Raw genomic sequence first — 25,577 nt, 5'->3', positions numbered from 1 at the left:
TCCCGGCTCCGCTCTGCAGCCGGGGCTGGCAGCGAGGGGCAGCGCGCCGCTCCCCGCCGCCGCGCCTCCCGCCGGCCCGGCCCTGGCCCCTCCTCCCCAGCAGCCCCGCCGCCCCGGGCCGCGGCGGGCGGCGCATGCCCGAGGGGCGGCGAGCATGCGCGCGGGCGGGGCGCCGCCGCCGCCGCTCCCGTCCGCCCGCGCCTGCCGTACCTGCCGCCGCCGGGCGTCGGTGGCGGAGCCAGCCCGCCGCGGGCCGGGCGCGCTGCCATGGTCAGCGAGGCGGGCGCCGAGCAGGGCGTTGCGGCTCCCCAACTCGCTCCGGCCTCGCCCGCGGCGCTGGGTAACGGCGAGAGAAGCAAGAGGTAGGGGAGGGCGGGGGCGAGGCGGCCGGCGCGGCCCGTCCCGTCCCGTCCCGCGGCTGCCCGGTGCCCGGCCGCGGGCCTGCGCCCGCCTCAGCGCGGTGGCGGCGCGGAGCGCCCGCGGCCCGCCCAGGCGTGTGGGCTCCGAGCCGGCGGCCGGCCCCCGGGGCCTCCGTCGGCGTGGGCAGCCGGGCGGGGGTCGGGCAGCCGGCCGGCGCTGGGTGCCAGGCCGCCGGGGGGGATTCAGGCGTGGGTCCGCTCCGCGGGTGGGGGGGTGGGTGTTCAGACGCGCACCGGCTCTGGTAACGGCTTCGCTTCCACGTTGACCGGGTAAGGGAAAGCTCCCGAGCCCCTCAGGTGGGTCTGGTTGCAGGTCGCTTCGAGCGGGCGCGCTGGTCTCGAGAAACGTTTGCGCTATGTTTTTTCCTTTTTTTTTTTTTTTTGGCTTGTAATAACAATATTTTCTTAACGCAGTTGGCTCTTGGATTCATAATATGTTACTTTTGTAGCAACGGATTCCAAATTTTATACTTGGTGTTTTTGAGGGAGGTGTGCTGAGATGGGCCGGGGGGAAGGTATCAGACATCTGTCTCAGTTTGTACCAGAAAGTGAGTCTGTATATGTGGGATTAAAGAAACGAATGAACTAATTGGGTATTCTAGCTAGATAACAAAAATCCACATACTCACTGATGCAGGATGATTTAGAAAGTTTTTAGTAAAGTGCTCTCAGATTCTCTAGGTTTATCTTTTGCCGCTTTGCGGTGTGCTCCCACATGTGTCGTAGCAGAGAAGACACGGGGAAGATGAAGCGGTGCTCAGCTGACTTCAGTGCTGTCTGTGTAGGATAGCAGGCAGCCCCGTCCGGTGTTTCCTCTGTGCTAACCAATGTGATGGCTCCAGTCGCTGTGTCCAAGCAGCTGCTTTGCCTTACCTGTGCTCCTAAGTTTTCCAGCTTTTCCTTACGCTGCTCTGAGTGGAGTTGAGATAATACTTTAAAACACACTTACGTAGTGTAGTAAGGACAGGACCTTGCTTCCCTGATTTTTTTTTGGGGGGGGACGCTGTATAACTGAAATTCTGTTCCAGCCCCCATCTTCTCAGCCCACTTTAACTCTGGTTTCTTTGAATCCTCTGCAACACACACAGTATCATTTTGTTGGTCTCTGCAGGCTGACTTGACTGATGCTCCCGCCAAGTGCAGAGTCTGTATCTCCTTACTAAGGTCTGAAGCGAATTTGTGTAGTGAGGAAACTGCAGGCATAGATCGTGATTCTTCATGCGTGAACTTCCATTTCCAGTAAAGCCTATTACTTCGTCATGGCACAGTACGAAGCCTGCTCAGCACCAGGGAGGGGCAGAGCAGGGAATAGCTCTTGAGTAATTTCACTAGGACATGCTGGAGACTTGATGTGCTCTTGCAAGAGGGAAGATGAGCTAAGAGATTTTTCTGCAAGATGATGAGGACCATCTCACATGTTGGCAGTGTAGGTTAGCTTGCCTGCCTTGGTGTCTTTAAATGGGGACGATAATATGATGCATTCTCAGAATACAGTAAATGCAAGATGGTTTTCATAGCTTCAGAAATTCTGGGCAAAGTGCAGCATTTCCTCAGAAGGAAAACAGCAGTGCCAACTTGTTAAAACACGCAGCATATTGGCAGGACTGGATTGTGAGCGTATTTGCATGATTTGGAAACAGTTTAAGACAGTATTTCCTGGGCAGGCTGCTTCTCTCAGCATCCTGCTGCTTAACGTATCAACGACTCCAAGCGGAGCAGAGAGCATCTCGGGGACAAAAAGGATTCTGAAGGATGGAGCTAGAATTTGATAGTTAATTTCCTTTGGGGGGCATTTTTATAGAGGAAAAAAATGCTAATTTTATTATGACCATAATATTCTACAGCTATAAAGATATGAAATGCACTTTTTTTTTTCCTTTACCATATAGTATACAGCCATGTTGGCTGAATATAGGAGCCCAGAGCAGTTTGACATCCTCCCGAGTTTATGTAGCCTATTAGATATTCCCTGCTAAGTCAGTGACTTCCATGCCTTGTCAGGTCTGTGTAGCAAGCTTACTTCAGGACTGAGTTTGTTTTTTTAATTTAAAATTTGGTATATCCAATACCAATAAGAATTTAATCGAGAAAGAAATTAGTCATAGTAATTAAATGGTGAACGTGCTGGATGGGGCTGGAATGTAAGCAGCAGTGTCCAGGGCAATTTTAACAGTTTTCTTGAAGCAAGAGTGACCATCCAGTTGTCTAGCATCTCTTTCTTGAAAACATATTTCTTAATTTTTAATTGCCTTATTATTGCTTTATAATTATAGCCAGTTGGTTTGAGCAATATTGCTTGTGTCTTTTAATCACAATAATTTATTCTCAAATCAGAAGGAATATATGAAGGAGAAAGTGGAGGAGTGTGCTGAAGATGAGGCGACTGAATCGGAAGAAGACCTTGAATTTGATGAAAGAATTGGATGCCTTTCCAAAGGTTCCCGAAAGCTATGTGGAGACGTCAGCGAGCGGAGGCACAGGTAGGCCTTATTGAGATGCTGACGTGATTCACGTTGGCTGTTAGCTCAGTCTAGCATGCTCTGTGAATAGAAACTTCAACAGGAGGAAGACGGGCATCTGTGTTCATTTGAAACTAGCCAAAATTGGTTTCTTGATTTCTTCTGTGGACTGACAGAGCTCATCTCCTTCAAGTAAAGACAACAGTATCTTATCCAAATAGATGCATTCATCGCTCATCTCAAGGGAGATTTTTGCATAAAACTGGTGAGACTCAAACCAGTGTAAAGGTTCACTGTAAAAACTTCTAACCAGTTACAACTGGAAGTGCGCTGTGCTGAGGCCATAATAAAGCTTTATCATTTGTTGTCTCACTAAGCCGTTTTCTCTGTGTCAGGTTTCTGGGTGAGACTGTGTCGCATGAGCTGAAATGTAGGTTGGATTCAGCTCTATGCTTTCATAAAAGAGGAAAAACATTCTCCAGAGGCGTCTAAGAGCTGGCTAAGTTAAGCATCAGGATGAAGAGCAGCTTTCTAAAGCTTTTTTGTCTTGAAGGTGTAGTTGATTTTAAGAGTAAGGAAAGCCCTTTGAAGAACTAAACGCTTTACTCCAGGGCATGAGCTTGTACTGTCCTTATTAGTCACTTGAGCTTCTCTCAAAAAGCTGTAGCTGTAAGAAGTACCTTTTCTATATGTATCTGAACAGAGAATTGTGCCTGTAAGTTGCGTTGGGTTAGAGGTAGCCTGATCTGGAAATCGTGACTTCATCTGTTGGAGTGTTGGAATTGTTCGCAGTTAGATAGGAAACTGCTAGCAGTCAGTTTGAAACGGAGGACAAAAATCTCTCTCGTGTGTGATTGTCTGAAACTCAGTTGAATAAAAAGTACAAGAAGCAATTGCAATCTACAGATAAGCCTTTGAAGTCATTACGCCATTTGTGTAGCAGTAAGTATCGCAAGGATCTGTATTACTTTGCTGTGTTTCCTGAATTGCAGTGTTAATAATTAAAGGATTATTGTATATAAAGTAATCTCTAAGAGCTGATTAAATAACTCTTTGTTAATGTTAGTCCCAGTTCCTGAGAAAGCAAGTGAGGTTTTTTTTATGTTGTAATTATTAGAAAAACAATAAATACTTAAAAATTCCTTTTTTTGTAGTATAGCACCATCTTTCATGAGAACTTCACATTGGTGAAGGGTATCTTAAGGATTTCTCAACACCAGAAGTTACTATAGCGTTCGCAGTATACTATCGCAGTAACCTTATAAATGACAATATAGGATTGTCTTATTCTATGCCATTGTAAAATTTTAATATAGTATTCCTGTTTCATTGAGGATTAAAGTGCCAGCTTACTTTCTGGTGTGACAGGGATGCAAAACATACCAAGACACTATTCTCAGACTTCCGGTGCCTTAAAAACCATTGTAAAAATACTGCTGGTCTCTCAAATGGGCTGGAACTCCAGCGCTGGGGCTGGGAGAGCCTTCAGAAAAGAGGGTCTGTCTTTGGAAATTCTACAAGACTTTATTTTCCTGTTCAGATCCACAAATACCTTTGCTTAGAATTACCCAGAAAGCAGCTATGGCTCTAATTGTTTCCTTGTGTTTGGACAGACAGCATGGCTCCAGCTTTCCTATGGCATAGCTGGGGTGAGTCTGGCCTACTGGGCTCCAAAGGGAAATTGATAGCCAGAATAATTAACTGATAAGTGCATCTGCCTTCACAGTGTGCATTGACATGAAGGTTTTCCTATATATAATCGTTACATAGCTTCAGCTGAAAGCCAGAACTTGAAATGTTGCTGATCAATGCAACAGTCAATGCTGCAGCCAGTGGTTTCTTTTCTGAACCTGCAGGACAGTGCCTTTATGTCTCGGCTGCCGCCTCTGTAGACCACTGTGTCGTGAACTGAAGCCTGTCAACAGCAGCCTTGTTTTTTCTCAAGTTGCCCTTCACAGACTCCATAGAAATACTCCACAAAAGGCAGATGGAAAACATATACTGTCAATAAGCTGTACAAATCACTCCTGTGCTCCATAACGGAAGTTTTTTTCAACTTTACAAAAGCCATGATTTAATAAAAAAGGGCATAGCAGGTGCTTCTGTGCATCTGCTACTATGTTTCTGACTATGTGCAGCAGGATGATCTTCCCTTTGCGTTGTCCAACTTTGCAAGTGCGATGAATAGGCTGCTTTGGAGATAAGTGAGGCACATATACCATTAAAATATACCGATTAGTTTTCTTCCTAACAATAATTTCAAAACAGTTATTCACTTATTTAGCTGTTGGTAGAGTGGATAGCTACGTGTTGCTTTCTGCCAGAGGGAGAATTTTTTGAAATATTGGGATGGGAGTCCTGACTGTGCAGCTATACACAAGTAATATAATCGAAGCACCTTTTTCTAACTGGACAGTGCATATAATGCATATTATTTCTCTTGTCTGCTAGCTTCTTGGCTCTAAAACTAGATATAAAAAAAATTGTTGTAAAAACTTAGGTTGTAGACAAGTGGAGGCTTGAAGGGACTTCAAGGTGCACCTTCTCCTTTCATGCTTGAATGTAGGATTGAGTTTACCTAGACCATCCCTGACAGTGATTTGTGGGCATTTTGTTTTATGTGCAGAGGGGGATCTAGCCTGTTCTTAAATTTTCCATATAGTGATTTCACAATCTCCCCATCATTCTAGTATTTGGCTGTACTTAATGTAAAAAGTTCTTTCTTGGTGCAAAGGTAGGACTTGTTCTTTTCCCCTCCTATGTAAAAGCAAATACCGTGGATATGAAAAGATTTTTCTAAGAGCAGCATATGGGTTTATAAATCAATAATACCAGTATTGTACTGCTCAGATTCTGGAATGTTAGAATTTTGTTCTGCTTATGTTTCTGAAGAATGTTTCTCACAATCTAAATGTCTTTTTTTTTTTTTTTTTTCCTTCTTTTGACCACTCAGTTTCTCTGATAGCATTTACAACAATAGCTTTCCTGACTATAATGGAGTTCACGGTGTATCGTGACACATGGATGAAATATGAATATGAAGTAGACAAGGATTTTACTAGGTAATTTTTACTCATTATAATTGCTTTTAAAATTTAATTTGTCTGCATTTCAGGACAGAATAGATTTAAAATGTTCGTGTGACTTGCAAGCAACTTATGATTGAAATTAAAAATGAAATACTAGAGGGACTTGATTTTTCTTCTGTTGATTGAATTGGGTTTGTTCTTTTCGGGAATCTATGAAGAAGAGAAATTGAGGTTTCTGCAATGAAGAAGTCAAAATAGCGTAGGTTTGTTGGTGGAGTCCCCTGAGGAATTATTTGCTAACAATTCAGAGGACATTGTAACATGTAACTTCACATCAGCTATGTAAACGCACCAGATTCGCATGATGCTTACTCTAGTTTATACAGTTAGTATATTGTGTTGCTGGAGGTGAACCTTAAGCACTCAGAACTTTGACTACGTTATCTAGAGATTGCTACTGATCTTGTCTCCAGTTACGGCCTCCAAGATCGGCTGAAGATGCATTTGCTGTTGGTTTCATGTGCTTGTCTGGACCGTGTTTGCCTTTCTTCCTGAGGTGGTCAGGCACCCATGAGTCCGTGTGAAGTTAATGGAGATTTTGTGCACTGAACACCTTTAAATATCATGCGTCTGGAACTGAAATAACTTAAAAAGCTATTTGGCTAGTTGCTGTGGTAACAAGCTAAAGTTACATATATTAATTGGATGTCTCGTATGTTAGAAATACCAAAGGTTTCTGTAATGGAAACATAAAAATATGAGAAATTTAAGGGAGATGCATCAAAAACTCGAGTTAGACTAAACCCGTTCAGACAGATGGGAGTTTCACATTTAGGTCTTTGCTAAAGTAGGTTATTTCCCTAGTGAAGCTATCACATGGGAAGCATAGTCTAGCAGTTAAGAGACTGTTAAGAGACTTGGGAGATGTCTTGCTGCAGATTTTCCAGTTTGATTGTGGGCTAATCACTCAGCCTGCGGTTCTGTGACAATTTAAACCAATGGAGCTTGGTATCACTTTAACTGCTTTTCTCCTGTCTGCTGACCGTGTCAGATCCCAAGTTGAGCCAATGTTGAATTCCTTGCTTAAGTGATTTGTTTGTGGTCACCTAAGTTCCCAGAAGCAGCTCCGTGGAAGTGATAGGACCATATGACTATAGTGAGGGGATTTAGTCATTATACTTTAAATGACTTTTGTGAAACTAACACAAAAACCAATAGAAAATGCCCAGAATATTGGGGAATGTCACACAATCAGACTTTGGTGTTTTTTGGAGTGTTGGTTTTGTGTTGGTTTTGGTTCGGTTTTTTTTCCCTGATGGGAATAACTGTGCTTCACCTCCCCTTGTTATGGGAACATCCAGGATACAAGGCATTTTGCTATTACAATATGGGAGCATTTTTGAGAAAAGAGCTTTTTCCAGAAGCAGTGCTAGCAAAACCAATGATCCTTATGATATGGCAGCATTTTCTGGGAACTGGTTTTAGTAACTTCTCAGCCTGATCCTGCATGTGACTGTCCTGAGGAATTCTGATTAGGGTTGGAAATACAATGGCCTGTCTTAAGGACAAAACAGGAGGAAGGTGCTCAGATACTTACTCAGTTTTAGATTTGTAACTCCTACATTGTCCTGATCCACTGCATTCTGTGGTATTTATTGCACTGTTGTAGTTGTGTGGAAAAAAAAAAAAAGGTTTAAAATATTGAAAGCTATATATTCTTAATAAGAGTCTGACAAACTCTTGGGCCAGTAATATTTCCAAAAAATCTGTTAGGAGTTTCATAGTAAAATTCAACAGGGAAATCTGATGCTTTTTAAGTTACAAGTGGTCATCAGTGCTTTAATAATTAAAAGTACGTCTTGGTTCACCAAGACTTTAAACAGCTTAAGTTTATATTTATTGGTGTAAATTTCGTTATTTGACTGTATTTCTGCAAGTAATCTGAGAATTTTAGCAATATATCTCTTGATACTTGTACTCAATGTTACTTATTAGCTTTTTGCCTTTTTTTTTTCTTTCCAGTAAGTTAAGAATCAATATTGATATTACAGTTGCCATGAGGTGTCAATGTAAGTATTCCATCAGTGAAAGTTTTGAAACACTTTAAAGGGTCTTTAAAGTGTGCATTTGCTTGCAATATAGTTGGATATTGTTCAAAATATTCTAACAGTGAGATTTCTTCTGATCTCGATGGTGTGTAGTGATCGTGATGGCATTTGACTCACTGAAAGAATTGGTAGGAGATGTGAAGAAAAGTATTTATGCCATCTCACTTGCAGCTTGCAGAACTTTGTTTTGTCTGTCAGCAAAAAAAGGATCTGATGTTCCAGTCTCTTTCTAGCTGGTATTCTAAAAGCTCATTGTGAGACACAGCTCAGCAGCAGGAATTTTTCACAACTTTTATTTATTTATGAACTTGGCAAATATTAACCTGGTCTATTGTTTAACAATACTGGAACCATCAGGTAATTTCATCCTCCTGATGAACACATGGATGCCTTCCCATTTAAAGGCAATGCTTACTATTCTTTTGACATCATTTAGGTAATGAATCATTATGTGTATGGACTGGTTTTGGTTGTCCTGGACTGAGAAAGAGAGAGAATACTACTTCTACCAGGAATGCAAGCAAATCTTCAAGACTCATTTTTTTGGCTGGATTAAACCTTGCACTAATTGTATGGTGCATCAGTATCATACAATTCGTGTTTGTCTCACAAGTAGTAATGCACAAGTCATCCCTTCTTACTCTTAAAATTTATTTTTATCTTTTTCAGTTATTTTCCAGTTAACATAATTTTGAAAATTCTGATTGACATTTTTTTTCTTTTAATTTGGGAAATAAACAAAACTTTATCCTCTGTTTTGACTAGTCTTGCTTTGGATTTGGTGCTTATGAAACAGGAAAAAATATTTATGCATAGCAGATTCTAGGCAGCTTGTGTATGTGGTTCATACGACATCTCTGAACATCAGTGAGAAAATACTGCAAATCTGAAGAGTTTGTTTCTGGTCACTGTGCATCAGTTGATGATACTGTGCTATGATAGGTTGAAAAGTAGGATTCTGTGGTTTCCCCCTACCTCCCAGTAATCCGCTTCTTGCCAGATTTGTTTTTCTTTTGGTTTGGACTTCGTTAACAAGGAACAGTAAATTATACTGAAAGTTTACCCCTGTACTGTGAAACTTCATTTCAACTTGAACTTTTTGTTTGTTTGTTTGTTTATGATCATCTGCATGACTCTCAGTATTTTTCTCCCTGTTTAAAATAGATGTGGGGGCTGATGTTCTGGATTTAGCAGAAACAATGGTCGCCTCTGCAGATGGGCTAACCTATGAACCAGTAAGTTGATTCCTACCTTTTTATTTAAAAAGGAAATTGCTCTTTACTTGATGCGGAGCACTGCTGGGTTGGCTTGCTTGCTTGTATGTTTTTTCCCCCACAATTGGGCTGCACAGAACATCCCCAAGTATTGTCTGATCCTTGAATGAGGTCTGCAATGCTTACCCCAGGAATCTGCTAGGGAAAAGGGCTAATACTGGGATTTCTGCATGTTCATTCTCTGCAAATACAGCAGATCTGAATGCAGCAGACTCCCAGATCAGCGCTTCTTAACAAGCTAGTGATTTCTACAGCTAGTTGTTTTCACATGTGCAAATTCTAGGGATAAATGCTGACAGTGTGATATGGAAGGAAAACTATCAGAGCTCTCATATAAAAAGAGAATTGATGTAACTGCTTTTTAACTAGAAGAATACTCTGATTCTAAAAAGGGGTAGAAACTCACCGTGATATCCTTATAATATGGAATGGCATTAAAGATTGTAAATTGGGTTAGTATCCTTTTAATTTCTGTATTGTGAACTGAAGGCTCTGGAACTGTGTAAGCCTATGCTCTTAAAGTCATTTTGCTTGCATAATACAATAAGCTTTGAAGTAATTATGCTGTGTGAAAGTAATTTATCGTTTACAGAAAACCTATTAGAGAATGCAACTTTCTGCTGTAATTATTACATTCTCTGATAACTGAACCATATTCCAAATTATAACAGTTTTGTCCAAATTCCTACTCGTGTGTGAGCAGGAGGAGATGGCTCGGGGAGGGGAAGGAGCTTGGTTTTGTTTGTGTGCTCTCCTTGGAATGTTTCCTCTTTTCATCTGGACAGTCATCTCTGCGCTGCTGTAGCTGCTGCATGCTAGCAGTTGCCCCAATGGTTATAATCTTAGAAAGAGGAAACTTCCTGTACTTGATCTCTTTTGGCCATAGCTCTGGGTAGGTTTGAGCATTAATTGCAATTGAATTTACTGTCTGGAGTACATCAGTGTTAACACACAGATTTGAATTTGGTGCACAGGTGTTACTGGTAATATTCTTGCGGTGATTGAAGTATAGCAGGTCTGGTAGCTTGTCTTAAAGAAATGCTCAGTGTGGGATGACCCTAGAAATAGTCTGCACCCGGATCCTTGTCTTTCAAAGATTGCTCGTCTGCTTGTTTCATTGCTGTTTGCATCAAAACCACGCATGTCGGTTATATCACTTAGAATTCAGTTGCCACTCACTGCTGCTTCTAGCCCACGTTAGTCAAAGGCTAGAAGGGCAGAGATTGCTGACTCAACTTATGAGAGCTTTAGGAAAAGATGCTGAAGTTATAAATGCAAACACAGGAATAATTCAGGGGCAGGAAAGGGACAGAAATTTCCATACTTGAACACTAAATGTATTATTTAAAGTGCAAAGTCCTTTCATAAACTCCAGTCTGTGGTACCAAGTGTGAAGTTAAGGAAAGCGTACCCCCTCTGATGAGCAGTAGTGGCGAGCTGGTAACAACAGACGAGGAGAAGGCTGAGGTACTCAACAAATTTTTCGCCTCAGTCTTCACTGGCAATCTCTCTCCTCACACCTCCTGAGTCAATGGGCCATTTGATGGGGATCTGGCGGGCAGAGGTCCTCCCACTGTAAGAGAAGATCAGGTTCGCAACCACCTGAGGAACCTGAACGTACATAAGTCTATGGGTCCCAATGAGATGCATCCTGGAGTCCTGAGGGAATTGGCTGATGTAGTTGCTAAGCCACTCTCCATGATATTTGAAAAGTCATGGCAGTCAGGTGAAGTCTCTGGGGACTGGAAAAAGGGAAATATTGCAGCCATTTTTAAAAAGGATAAAAAGGAGGACCCTGGAAACTACTGACCTGTCAAGCCTCACCTCTGTGCCTGGGAAGATCATGGAACAGATCCTCCTAGAATCTACGCTAAGGCACATGGAGGACAGGGAGGTGATTCAGGACAGCCAGCGTGGCTTCACCAAGGGCAAGTCCTGCCTGACCAACCTAGTGGCCTTCTATGATGGAGTAACTACACCAGTGGACGAGGGAAGATCAACGGATGTCATCTGTCTGGACTTCTGTAAGGCCTTTGACACAGTCCCGCACAATATCCTCCTCTCTAAATTGGAAGGATATGGATTTGATGGGTGGACTGTTGGGTGGATAAGGAATTGGCTGGATGGTCGCATCCAGAGGTAGTGGTCAATGGCTCGATGTTCAGATGGAGAAGAGTGATGAGTGGTGTCCCTCAGGGGTCCGTACTGGGGCCAGTGCTGTTCAATATCTTCATCAATGACATAGAGAGCAGGATTGAGTGCACCCTCAGCAAGTTTGCAGATGACACCAAGCTGAGTGGTGCAGTTGACATGCCTGGGGGATGGGATGCCATCCAGAGGGACCTGGACAGGCTGGAGAGGTGGGCCCGTGTGAACCTCATGAGGTTCAACAAGGACAAGTGCAAGGTCCTGCACTTGGGTCGGGGCAATCCCTGGTATCAATACAGGCTGGGGGATGAAGGGATTGAGTGCAGCCCTGCCGAGAAGGACCTGGGGGTACTGAGAGACAAAAAGCTGGACATGAGCTGGCAACATGCTCTCGCGGCCCAGAAAGCCAACCGTATCCTGGGCTGCGTCACAAGGAGCGTGGCCAGCAGGTCGAGGGAGGTGATTCTGCCCCTCCACTCTGCTCTGGTGAGACCCCACCTGCAGTACTGCGTCCAGCTGCGGGGTCCTCAGCACAGGAAGGACATGGACCTGTTGGAGAGGGTCCAGAGGAGGGCCACAAAGATGATCAGAGGGGTGGAACACCTCTCATGAGGAAAGGCTGAGAGAGCTGGGGTTGTTCAGCCTGGAGAAGAGAAGGCTGAGGCGAGACCTTATTGCAGCCTTTCAGTACTTAACAGGGGGCTTATAAGAAAGATGGGGTCAGACTTTTTTTAGCAGGCCCTGTTGTGATAGGACAAGGGGTAATGGTTTTAAACTAAAAGAGGGTAGATTCAGACTAGGTATAAGGAAGAAATTTTTTACGATGAGGGTAGTGAAACACTGGAACAGGTTGCCCAGAGAAGTGGTAGATGCCCCATCCCTGGAAACATTCAAGGCCAGGCTGGATGGGGCTCTGAGCAACCTGATCTGGTTGAAGATGTCCCTGGCAATTGCAGGGGGGGTGGACTATATGACCCTTCCATCCCAAAGCATTCTATGATTCCACCCCTTCCCACACCCCAGTTCTCTTCTGGGTTTCATGGATGGGACTTCAGTGCTTCCTGCATGTTTTATTAGATGTGTTATTTTTGTTTCAGGTAGTATTTGATCTCAGCCCACAACAAAAAGAATGGCAAAGGTAAAGCACTGCGATGCATGCCTATGGTTTGTATTATTTGTACTGGAAGTGACTTTCAGGTACACCAGAGTCACATGACAGAACTATGTCTTGGGTCTAACAGCTCCTGCTTGTAATTTAAGAGTGCAAACCTGTGAAAAGATCTTAATTTACTTTGCTCTTCTCATGATTTGAGATCTCTGTTATGGAAAAAATTGGCTTTGGACCTATTTGTGGAATTGGGTCATGCAGTTGCAAGCCAAGATGTATGGACTCACTCAACTTAGATCTCCAAATGAATGCTTGGTAGCACAAGTTTTAATTATGGGTTCAGATGCGTAACACAGATAGCTTGATATCTAAATGTCAAAGCTGAACCATAGTAACAAATTGGCACGTTTTTGCGAAAGCAAATGAGTTTGAGTCTTTCATATAACTGAATTGACACGCTGTTTATCATTTAAATTGGAACAGCTTGGTTATGTGTGTGATCGCTATACTGATAGTCTTGTAATAGAACCTGAAGCTTATTTGGGAGTCTGGCTAGTTTTGGTATTTTGGTAACACATTGCTGTGAACACCAGAGCTTTAAGCTCTGTATAAAATACCATTCTCAAAATTTATTGTAACACTTTAATACTGACAAGAACCTTGCTAGCTTCTCGATTTATAACCTGCAACTGAAGCCGATAATTAATTGTGAAGTTATTTGTTGTTTTACTGTTGCATGCTTTCATACTTGTCTGTGTAATCTTTAGGATGCTGCAGCTAATTCAGAGTAGGCTTCAGGAAGAACATTCTCTTCAAGATGTGATATTCAAAAGTGCTTTTAAAAGTGCTTCTACAGCACTGCCGCCACGGTAAGAAAAATTGTGATGTTGTGTCATCATTCCCCTCTCCCCTGCCCTGTTTAATTAGGCTTCATATTTTACTGTGGTTATGATTTTTTTTTTTTTCCCAGAAGATAAGGTTGAAAGAAAAGAAGACCTTACTGCTTTTTACTGCATTTTAAAATAGTGTACTTGATACTTGCTTTGGAGAGCTCTTGTTTTATGAAAACCTCTGGGGTTTCCAACCTGGAGAGGGTTTCCAGGTTTTGTGTGCGTATTTGTAAGTGTGTATATATGTACATAATACACACACACAAATATGCACACACACCTTTTTAGTCCATTTTATCCGATGCTTCCTTTTTAATGTGAATTAGTAATGACGAAGCAATACTAAATGAGTCTTTTTTTTTTTTTTTTTAAATGAAAGAATATCTTTCTGTCCAGCAACTTTTGAAAAAAGTCCTGCTGTTAGCTGTGACTTGATACTTCATGGTTTTAAAAGAATAAACCTTCAAATAAAAAATGTGTTTTGTTAGTAAATGCCCTGGTCTAAGATAGCACTGTTAAAATTGCGTGGAGAAGCCTTGCTGTTTACACTTTATTCCAGCTCCCCACAAAATGCTGAGGGACTAATGCATAGAAGGCTTGGTCTGCCTGAATCTAGATGCCATGTGATTTCCACCACACACCCCCCTGCCCAGGGGAAAACGCTTTGTACATAAAAGCTGAAATTCCTTTCCTCTTAAAAGCAAACAAACAAACAAAACCCACACAAGCAAGCCATAAATAAAGCAAAACAAACACCAACAATGCTATATGCACTTTCCATGTTGTAATCTCCCTGTCTGAGGGCTAAATACACCCTTTCTTCCTAAGGCAAGGCTAAAGAGGGCTCAAAAAATCTTTTTTCTCATTTAGTTCATGTCTTCAGATTTATTAAGTCCTTCTGTGTCTCTATGATACTTGTTAGTGCAGTATTTGAGATGGTATTTATGCTTCAGATGTGTTTAAAAAAAATTTTTTTTTTCATCTTCCTCTAAGGAGCAGATTTGGAAATACATTCCGAGTTGTGGACATCCCAACAAGTGTGGGAAGAGGAAGGTTTCGTAAAATATAAATGTTGAAAGCTGTTCTTGCTACAATGTTGTTAATGTGAATAATATATTTTGTTATGTTCATTGTAGCATTAGAACTTCCCCAGCAAACCATTTTTGGTAGAAGTAATTGGGGGGAAAAAAAATCCCCAGGGCAGCAAGATATGCTTACAGTCTTATGTTTTCTGTTCACATGTTCAGGTATCATAAGTTAGCTTTCTAGGCCAGATCTCTGAACAGAAGTACGAACGAAAGCTTACTGGTTTCATCAGACTGACCTTTGTTGGATTCCTTCCTTTCCACCATCCCTGCTATAATTCCAGAAGAATACTGTAAGGAGAGATAGATGATAGTGCTATGTCTTTATGCTAGGAAAAAGAAATCTAACTGTACTGCTGTTACTTCTGTTAGTGAATATTCTCAAGTACTCTTTATGTTGTTTTTGTTTAAACAGGGAAGATAATTCATTACAGTCTCCAGATGCATGCAGAATTCATGGTCATCTCTATGTCAATAAAGTGGCAGGGAACTTTCACATAACTGTGGGCAAGTATGTTCTGTTCAATTCCTGAAAATAAAAAAAAAAAAAGAATTGCCTTCTACATTATATGTAGTGCATGCACGTATATGTGTGTGTATGCTTTTACACTTTTGAGTTAATGACTGGCTTTTATTAGCCTTCCCATACACATGCTTGGTATTATTTTCCATGCGGTATCTTTTCTTGCACAGTTAAAACCAAATTTCTTCGTAAGTTACTAAAGCAGTGCAGTGCAGTGTTGCATGCAGCGTAGTGGTTATGAATTCCACTGTCTTACAGGATGAAAACTCTTGAAAATAGGTCCTCTAAGTGTGTGACATGGAGTGGACTGCTTGTACTTGGCTCCATTCTTTGGCTTGTCCAAACTTCTCCTTTCTGTTAGTGTGCAGTTCGCTAACGTGGATGAAGTGTAGATATGTGCCATTTCAGTGCTGAGGGAACCTAGTTATAGAACCATAGTTAGGGAGCTAAATGCCAGTTCATCTTGATTTGAGGAGAGACTTTCTGATATGCTTCGCCAATGGTATTAACTGCATACAAACTTGCGTTTACTTGTCTCTGTGTTCTCCAGCTCTGCTGTCCTCACTTGTCTTCCTGCCACCTCTGTCACCAGAGATCTTGCCATGCAATCTGTACTCTCTAATTTATCCACATGTAATTCCAGCTGCTGTCTTTGTGTGGATGTTTCTCCAAATGTCACTTCTCTCTGCTCTTATACCAGATTTGCCCCTAGATGTCCAACTTCTTAAGCCCTGAGCTTCAGAGCTGATCACTTCATCCTTTCATCTGTACTGCCATCACTTCTCTCTTCCTGTCTCTAGTTCTACAACTGTGAATAATCTTTTCCTTTCCTTTGCTTCCTTTTGCTCATCACTACATTTGTACTTCTGCTAAGTTGCTCTTTGTCTTCTCGTAGGTTTCATTTTTTTATGGCTTTTCTCACTGGCCACCTTCGTACCTTCTTGCCTGGTTATTTATTGTAGTCCTGTCTTGACTGTTCCCATTGTCTTTCTCCACCTTCTGTTTGTCCTAAACTTACATGCATTTGGTAATGATTTAACTTAAGCTAAGTAGGGAAAGTTTCCTGCATTATTGGCTGGACTGGTAGGGATGAAGTGTGGCTGAGAGACTTTTGCTTTCCAGGCAGAGTTGCACTTTTTCCCCGCCTCTTCGCACTGTTACCAGCCTCTGCGTTGTACTTTCTTTGCAGGTCTACAGACAAGTGTCCAGACCTGAGGTTAGCTTGCTTAGTCAGGGAGCAAATAGAGAGCATAGTTAACTTGTCCCATGACTTGGCAAGTACAGTAAAGTTTTCATTAGTCACTTGAACAGTTCTGCAGCTTTTCACGTGGTAGGCCTTGGTGGCTCTTCTAGTAGCCTAGTGACTTGAAGTGTTTTTGACATTTCTAAAAATGCAAGACGCTAATTTTGCGTAAGAGGGTTTTCACGAGTCTAGTGTTCCTGTACCTTGTTATTCAGGCTGTCTGTACTTGGCAGTAATAAAAGTGTCTTTTTTTTTTTTTATATATAGATACACACAATTTTTATATATATAAAAGTTTGTAAAACATATATATGTAATATATATGCACATTTTTAATATATATATATGAAGTATTTATTGAAATAGAGCGGGAGAGGTAATTTTTCTGCATAGTCCTGTTTAGCAAAACTGTGTCTTTTGTGTGGATTCATTAAACAAATTTTTCATGTATTGCTTTCTTTAGGGCAATACCACACCCTCGAGGCCATGCACACTTGGCAGCCCTTGTAAGCCACGAGTGTAAGTTCTTTCTATCATCTCCATACGAACGAGTGTCATTTCGTTCAGACTGGTGTCTCCTAATTCATATGTTAACGTAGGTTGCTGTTGTAAAGATGTTCTAGCTGGGCAATTGCATTGTACAAGAAAGTGAAGGATATTCTTTGCAATGTTATGACTCAGTAGTGACTTACTTTTCATGTGTTTAACACTATTAGTATTATCTTTAGGTTGCTTCTACAGTAGTGATAACACCAGAATCTCAGATGTATTTTGTTGTAACACAGTTACCATACGAAGTTCCTGTATTTCAGTGCAAACTACCCATATTCTGCAAAATCTGTTTTTCTAAGGTTAAAAATTTCTGACCTTAGTCCTTAGAAACTTCATTTTTAGGTTATGAGTCTAGATACTAAACATGTGTTGCTGCCGTACTTAATGTGAGGCAAGGGTGACTTATTGTGAAAAATGAACTTGGTGTTGGTTAAACTTCCAAATGTCTGCCCATGAATTTATGTCAACACAAGTGTATAATATTACAAAGCTTAAATACCTTTGCAAAATCAGGCAATGTGGTAACTTGGTAGTTGCCTTATGCTTCCTCTGTACATTTCATTTATGAAATTTTAGTCTTTTTAATACCATTACATACAAGAACCTGAACCGTAGAATAACTTCAGTATTTGGCCAACTAAAAATTTCCTGTCATGAAATTTTAACTCTCTTCAGCTCCAGGGTTGACTCAGATAGAGTTATAATTTGTTTCAGATCTTTTCTAGCGAAATTGAATTTCTTTGTTAAATATTTTGTATTTGAGTTTTGTTTGAAACACGTACGTAGATGTATTGGTATAGTCACAGGCACAAATTCAATGAAATGCACACCAGTGTTTGAAATACTCTAACTATTGCATTTTCCAGTGTGAGAAATAGGTGCATCTTCTTCTCTGAGAAGAGTACAGAATCTCATGGTTTAAAAATGTTGTTTCATTCCTCTGTATTGTCTTTCAGCCTATAACTTCTCTCATAGAATAGACCATTTGTCATTTGGAGAGCTTATTCCAGGAATTATTAATCCTTTGGATGGAACAGAAAAAATAGCATCAGATCGTAAGTGTTGGGTGTTTAAATAAAATCGTGTTTTCTATATTTTCCCAATAATTACATCTAAAATATTATCATGTTTCATGAATGGTGTGATTTACAAACAGCATGTCCTGCTAAATTTGGTAACAAGCAATGCACTGTTCAGTTATCTACATGGCATCTTAAATGGACGATTTCTTTTTCATATCAGTTATCACTGTACTTTGCTGTTTTGCTGAAGTTGATTTGCAGTTTCTTCCAGATCTGTGTTACGTTGAAGTTACAGTATGTCTGAACATATTGCAAAGACTTTTGCGGCTGTGTGCTACAGTGGAGATTCATAGATCTGACTGTTGTCGTAACTGGGAAAAATAAGTCTGATTTGGTTTAAAAAAAATAGCATCAGGAATCTTGGACTCTATTCCTGTATTTGGTTTGTCACTTCCAGGGTGTATTTTGTGCGGCTACTACAGGAAGGGTTTGTGTATCACTTTGTTTCCTCACGTATAAATAAAGGAGTATAGTAACCTACTTTACAGAGCTACCTGTCTCATCCTCTGACTTGTGTTTCTCACGAGAGTGATCCCCAGAACCTCTAAAGCTGCTGTTGTCTGAGAGTCAGTCAGTCTGTTGGCTGTTCCAGCCAGAATGGTTTAGGGTAGTTGAAACAAATTGTTTTCGTCTATCAGTGTGTGTTCTCTTAGGGAACTGCACGAAGACAGAGCAATCATAAATACGTAAGCATGATGATTGCTCTAGAAGAATTCTCTAGAAGTTTGACTAATCAAGAGAAAAACTGTAACCAGTTTAGAAGGGCTTCCAGCATTGCGTAGACAATTCAATGGCTAAAACTATTCAAACCACTGTTGAGATGTACGTATCATGCAAAATGTGACTGTGAAACTTGTTCAGTTCTGGTGTCCTGGAAAACACAATCTGTGCATTTCATTTGAAGCTTTGAGTGGCCTGACCTTAATGAATCTCTTCATTACATGGGTAAAATGTAAATTTCTCTAAGTATAAATGTGACATAGGCCTTTCCCATGGAAACTAACTTGGTTCATGCAGATGCTGCTGAAGTAGTTTTGGCAATGCTAGGACTCCTTGAAGAATGTCCCTAGTGTAAATGGCTTTGGTGATTATTTTAGGTATTATTTGATTTATTTGCGAATGTCTCTGATGGTCTTTGACTCTGTACTTAATTCAACAGTGAGATTTGTTTTCTTCTAGACAACCAGATGTTCCAATATTTTATCACAGTTGTGCCAACCAAACTCCATACGTATAAAATTTCAGCAGAAACTCATCAGTTTTCAGTGACAGAAAGGGTAAGTTGAAGTAAAAGAAAACCATGCAGAGAAAAATCTAACAGTGATTGTTCTTAACAGAAGCTCAAATGTGAAAACGGAGACTTTGTTGTACCGTGGTTTTGAAAACTCCTCTAGCGCGAAGAGGCTCATGTTCCAAGTGCACTAGATTTATCTGTAAATAATGTAATGCTGATGGTAAAATATATGTGCTTGGTGACACATGCTAACTTCTTGTGTCAGTGTTTTGCATCTGTAGATTTGGAGTCTGATATTAGAATTAGTGATAGATCATTTGCACTTCACTGGATGCTAATAGTGGTGGTGGTGGGGAAATCCTGTAAGTTTTAGGTCTGTATTCTTGTGTGTAGCTTTACAAATATTTAATCCACCTTTAGTTTTTTATCCATGTGGCAAGCAAACCAAAAAAGGCAGCTCACTTGAATGTCATGAACTTGGTTGTGGAGTGTTAGAAATGGAAACAAAGGTAGTTTGTATGAAAAACTAATCACACAGAAAGCATCTCTGTCTCTCAGCTGTCTTGTTTAACCTTTGTTGAACCACCAACTTTAATTATTCTCCAGACTAGAGAGCTTCTACTTCTGGGCTTGGAGAGGGTTTTAATTCTGAATCCCTAAAGAAAGTAGTTATTGCAGCATAGTACATGGGCAACTCACAAGGTACTAATTTTAAAGACTGCTGTAAATAAGAAAAAGACCTTATGTGTACCAGTTACAGGTCTCATTTCCAGACACTGATCTCTGTTTTGATCTTTTATTCAAAAGCCAAAGAAAAAAATCTTTGTTCAATAAAAAATTATAGGTAAAGCAAGAGGTAAGAAGGAAGCCTTGGGTTGAAAGGAAATTCAAAGATTAGGATGGCAGTTCACTGTAATACAGTTTGTGGTGTTCTCCAAGGGAGAAAAATCTTTATTTCCTCACAATTCCGTGTTCTGCTTCTGAAAAATATATAGCTAGGGGAAGTAGGATAGAGGTGATGTCTTGGGGTTCGACTTGGGACATGCAGACCGCTGAAGGGAAAGGCTCGCTCTAAAACTCGTGAAAGCTGGAGTAAAGAGAGGAATGAAGAGGAATTTCGTAATGCAATATACTCCCATCTCCTGCTGGTCTAGCAATCTGCTTCTTGTTTTCTCTGCAACAACTAAGGCACTCCTTAAACTTCTGGACATCAGTCAACTGCTTATCTTACCCCTTATTGCATTTTTTTTGTCTTGTATTAAATTTTTCTCTGCTTCTGGTGTAAAGATGCTTTCTGTCAATTAACTGTGCAGTCTTAGTTAGCTCTTTAATTTTTTTGTGTGGATTTATTTTTTATGAAAGTTGCAACACAGTCACAGGTGGCTTAGGAGAAAACCTTGTGAATAGTGGAGGTAAAGTGGCGTTACATACTTGCTTGCTCTCGCTGTCTCAGTACGTAGCCCTGTTGCCTGTAAAGCTTGTTTGTGTTTATCTTTGGAAACCAAATACCCTTAGCAGATGAGCTGGGAAAGGCTATTAAGAGCAGTCAACACTGAACAACTTAGTGCATTTATTTTATAAAAGTAGGCACATATGCAGACCTGGAAAAAGACGGTCAGCTAGCCATGGCTAAAACTTGAATATATTGAAGTTTAATTGCCAGTGGTGAACAGACTGGGAAGCAGAGTTTGAAAGGTGTGGGCAGAATCGTCTCCACTATTGTTGGTGTTTGAGGTACTGTGTTTATGTATGTTAAAAAGATCTAATTCTAGCAAGGCTTCACTGGTATCTGAGGTATCTGATGCAGGGCTAGTTATTTTCATTAGGTTTTAGCAACCAGCTCTTAAATCTGCAGCAGTAGAAGCTAGAAGCAGACCAAAATGGTTTGCGGAAAAAGAATTATGTATCTTTTGAGGGTGGAGGTTTGGGCGTTCTGTTTAACTTTGTATTCTTTTGTCACTATTTGACCTCAAAAGACCAATAAGGCTTATGGAAATAATAGAGGAAAAGCAAACAAAAAATATTTTTCTTTTGTCCCTTGTCAGTGGCAAGGTTCTGTTTAACTGCATTCAGTCTTCTCTTCCTTCTTAGTATGCCTGATCATCCATCCTCTAAAGCTGAATGTTGTTATACTCTGGAAATATAGAAAGCATTCTGTACTGTTTTGGTTTTTGGTTTTGTTTTTTGTTGTGGTTTTTTTTTTTTAACCATTGCAAACTTTCTGTGACCTGTTATCACAACTGATACATTATTTTGGCATCCTTTTTACTTTGGTTCGGTAGCAAAAGAAGCAATATGGTTTATGTCAACGTTAGCTGACTAGAGAAGTTGCCTAGTCTGTATTTTCCAAAGTGATAGTCTGTTTTTTGCTTTGTACTGTGTTCTGCATGTTTTTTGAGCACAGACTGTTAAATCTACAGGTGAAATGGAGCTGTGATATATTGCTTTTCTGTTCAGTCTTGCTTGTCTGTCTTCTCTACTCTTATTAGCCTAGACATGGCTGACTTTGTCTTCAGTCAGTTATGTTCTCTTCTGCTGCCCTTGTATATTTTCAGCCAGACTTACCTGTGATGCATTTATCAGCACCTTTCACTAACAACAAAATGATAGCAAACTTTTGAAAGAAACTTAAGATTGTGTTGAGGTTTTTTTCTCCTGAAACTTTCTTGAAAAAGTAGAGATCTATAGTGGCCACACTCACCTCTTTGGGGTCTTTGGTTTAAGAATTTGGGCAAATGAGTAGAAACTGTAGAATTTCTTAGATTAGGACTGAGGCATCTGATCTGTTTAGAGTAGCCATGGCAAGTTAGTTACTGTTTTTATCAAGGTGTATTTCTTGCTGTGTGACTGTTGTCTGAAATGACCTGACTGACAAAAATTTTGAAACAAGGCTTGATACTGGTTTTCAGTTTTCAGACCCCAGAAATTTTGAAATTCTGATCTTTTTCCTTCCCCCCCCCCCAAAGTAATGGATTGTGGCATATGTGTAAGTGTGGACTGAGGGGAAAAAAAAACAGCAGTGGTCTAATTTAACTTAAGCTTCTGATTTTCCATTGTGGTATACTCTAGTTTAGGGTCTTCCTTGATACTTCTAAGAACCAGCAATTAAATCCTCTGTGGCGTGTGAATCTAGAGATGTGCTCCAAGGAAGAAGGAGGATGAAGCCTGATGAGTCTTAGATGCAGTATGTAGATTTATATACACCCTCTGGGAAAACTGCCGTAGCTAAGGCTGTTCAGCAATTTAGATGTCTCCTGAACGTCTCATCCTGATTTAAGTGATTAATAGTAGCGCATAAAGTAGGAAGAGTTGGGGCGCTGTATTATACCAGTGCACTCACTTGAGTTCACAGGTAGACCAAGACGGTGGCACTTATCCTTATAGGTACCAAAAGCAACCTAGTTATAAACATCCTTGTTTAAAGGACCATGTAAGCAAATCTTGAGAGTAGTACCAGAGCCTGATAGTGAACATTGATATGCAGCACAGAAGACCAGTGACCAGGAAAGTAAATTGTTATTTAATGATGTTTGACTTCTAGAAGGTACTGGCCAAAGTTATCTTGATGTTCCCTGGTCTTCTGTTGATTGCTAACTCTGATTAAGTAGCTCTTTGTCATCACATCTATTAAGATTGTTTTCCTTGTGACTAATAAGTGACTAACTTGTGTTTCTCTCTCTTCTTTCAGGAAAGAGTAATTAACCATGCAGCTGGCAGCCATGGGGTGTCAGGAATATTCATGAAATATGATATCAGTTCACTTATGGTGACGGTGACAGAAGAACACATGCCTTTTTGGCAGTTCTTAGTGAGGCTCTGTGGCATTATTGGAGGAATTTTTTCAACTACAGGTAAGTATCAATACTTTCCCTCTTAAGTTCTACCAGAATTTTTATTTGGTTATGGTGATTATGCTATGGATAAATTACAGGGGAGCCCTGAAGCTCTAGCAGATTTAAGACAGTGTCCATTTGTGTGCACTGAAATGTGCAATGAAAGCTACTCATTTTTGGTCTCCTAGTATGAAGTTTCTGCTGTTTCCTTTTTGGTGACTATAGCATAGTTTATTCTGGAAGAGCAAGGAGATACATATATATATATATGTATATATATACATATAGATATATAGGTTTTTGTAAAATAAATGGAGAGCAATATATGGATATCCATATATATATATGGATAGCTATATATATCTTAGACACACACACACACACATCCACACACTGTGACTTCTGATATTCTGTGTATTTCCTATAGTTGGGATCCAGTGCTAAATCAGTGCCAAGAGTTGAGATAAAATTTCCATCTGAAGTAATTGGGAGGATTTTCCTTGCATAACTTGTCAATGTACTGCAAGATTTGCTCCTTCAAAGAAAATAAACTAAGTTGAAAAGACACGATTCACTTATTGGTCAAGACACGATAGGGTATCTTGATTACAAGTGATTTCTTTTGTTGGCTTTCACTTGAAGACAGCATAGTAAAGAGACCTTGAACTGAAAAGCTCTCTTTTCAAAGTAGCTATTTTTGTCCCAGAGAATGTATTTTCACCCATGAAAGCCAGGCACAGGGAATTACATTTGCTTGGATAGCTTTGGTTTTGCTTTTATTGATGCATTTCAGAATGTTAGAATTCCCCCTGCCCTTGATGTTTCCTTTTTTTTATGTTGATTTCTCAGTGTTTTACATACCGGTTTACTGCACTGTATCCCGTTTAAGTATTGTGTAGAGTTTTGTTGTCATACTTCTGTAAATACTACAGTGTTACTACTTGTGACAATTTAAATCTTGTTTGACATTGCAGGAATTTTACATGGCTTTGGAAGATTTGTAGCGGAAGTTATTTTTTGCCGTTTCAGACTGGGCTCTTACAGATCCACATCGGTAAGAAAAACTTTCTCTAAGTATTAAATAAGTGGTACAGCTGCCTGAGGATGGATGATAAGGACAGCTCTGGGACTCAGTCCCAGCAGAATTTAAGATGCTTGCGATAAATCCTCCCCTTGACATGCATACAAGCGTGCTGCAGAGGTTCAGTGTTGCTACTGCCGAGGCTGCAGGCTACTGCCAAGCAGTGTGAAAGAGCTGAGCAGTCTTTACCTTTCCCTTCATTGGGCATCAGTAGGATTGCTCCTTTAGCAACTGCTTGATTTTATTTTACTTTTATTTTTCCCATTTAAGCCTGTAGGTGGCCTGTAAGTCTTCTGCCTTTCTCTCAAATTTGGTGCAAGTTTGCCAGCTGGCAAGGTTATGTGAGTGGGGGGAGAGGAGGGAACACCAGCAGATTTGTACCATTTTTGTTTGGGAGAGCAAGCAAAAGGCACACAAGAAATGCCCAAGAATAAAGAAGTGTGTGTTTTGGGGGAGGGAGGGGAGATTCTGTTTCTGGACAAGCCATTAATAACACTTTGTTTTTGTTTGACTAGGTCCCACTTCCTGATGGCCACACAAGCAACCACTTACCTCTAATTACAGACAATAGTACGCATTAGCCTCCTGAGAAAACTGTCTTTCTTCCTGCCTAATACAGATGACATTTTTTTATAATAAAGAAAACATTGTGCAATATGCTGAGACAGTGCTGATGGGCAGCAAAAAATGAAGCCTTTCCAAAAAAACCAAAACAAAAACAAAACAATTTGTGTAATTTTTGTCTTTCTGAGTGCACATGGAGTCATAGGAGGTTGTGAGACCAGTGAGGTGGACCATCTTCTGGAGATTAAAGGAGCGTTGTTGCCAATACAGTATTCACGGTCGAGCTGAACGTCTTTGTGATGACTGCCATTGACCACTGAAGCATCTTAGTGGTCTTGGTTGTGTGCCTGGGAAGGCCAGCAGGCTCCACGGAGAAACGAGTACAAGCGGGATGCGTGGAAGGGCCGGGCAGCAGGCAGAGGGACAGTAATGGAGCCAGGGTTTCTCTTAGGTGTACAAACTGGGGTTTGGCTTTTCTTGTTCTATTGTAATGGTGGGGCCGGGGGCTAAGATGCTATTCTTATAGGTAGGGAGTGATCCTAGAAAATCCTGAAGAAGAGGGAGACGAGAGAGAACTCGGGGAGTAAGGTGGAGCCCAAGCCATAATGTTGGTCATAGCCACTGCCTTTCTGTAGTCCCACCATTCCTTAGGGGAAGAAACGTAATGCAGAGGAGAGGAATTCCTCTGTGTTTTCACGCAGCCGCTTTGCCAACAGTGAGAATATGGCTTCTGGTGTTGATGTGGAAGTGCCCACAGACCCTGGGAATGGGCTCCAGTGTGCACAGGTTTTTGGCTTGGAATAAGAAGCCTTTTAAATAAGGCATTTGACTGTAGTTTTGATAAAAGGCAAGCCTCCCTAGCAAAAGATCAGGAAATCTTTGTACGCCTCTTTACTGGTAAAGAAATTGCTTTGACGGAACCTTCGTTGTACCCCTGCTGCTCGT

At 40.8% G+C, this 25,577-nt stretch overlaps 1 protein-coding gene across 1 annotated transcript; it reads left to right on the top strand.

The window, feature by feature from the left end:
* The first annotated feature begins 257 nt into the window (after positions 1 to 257).
* On the top strand, positions 258 to 25,577 carry ERGIC2 (ERGIC and golgi 2). The gene is made up of 14 exons (XM_082310618.1): positions 258 to 362; positions 2,754 to 2,899; positions 5,832 to 5,940; positions 7,930 to 7,976; positions 9,180 to 9,250; positions 12,535 to 12,575; positions 13,313 to 13,414; positions 14,936 to 15,031; positions 16,750 to 16,805; positions 17,795 to 17,893; positions 19,100 to 19,197; positions 22,843 to 23,005; positions 23,962 to 24,041; positions 24,584 to 25,577. Exons 2-14 carry the CDS (start codon positions 2,794 to 2,796, stop codon positions 24,647 to 24,649), a joined length of 1,134 nt encoding a protein of 377 aa, XP_082166744.1. The 5' UTR covers positions 258 to 362; positions 2,754 to 2,793; the 3' UTR covers positions 24,650 to 25,577.

Source organism: Platalea leucorodia (assembly GCF_965183815.1).
Source record: "Platalea leucorodia genome assembly, chromosome: 4".
Lineage (NCBI taxonomy): Eukaryota > Metazoa > Chordata > Aves > Pelecaniformes > Threskiornithidae > Platalea > Platalea leucorodia.
This window is presented reverse-complemented; position numbering and strand designations above follow the sequence as displayed.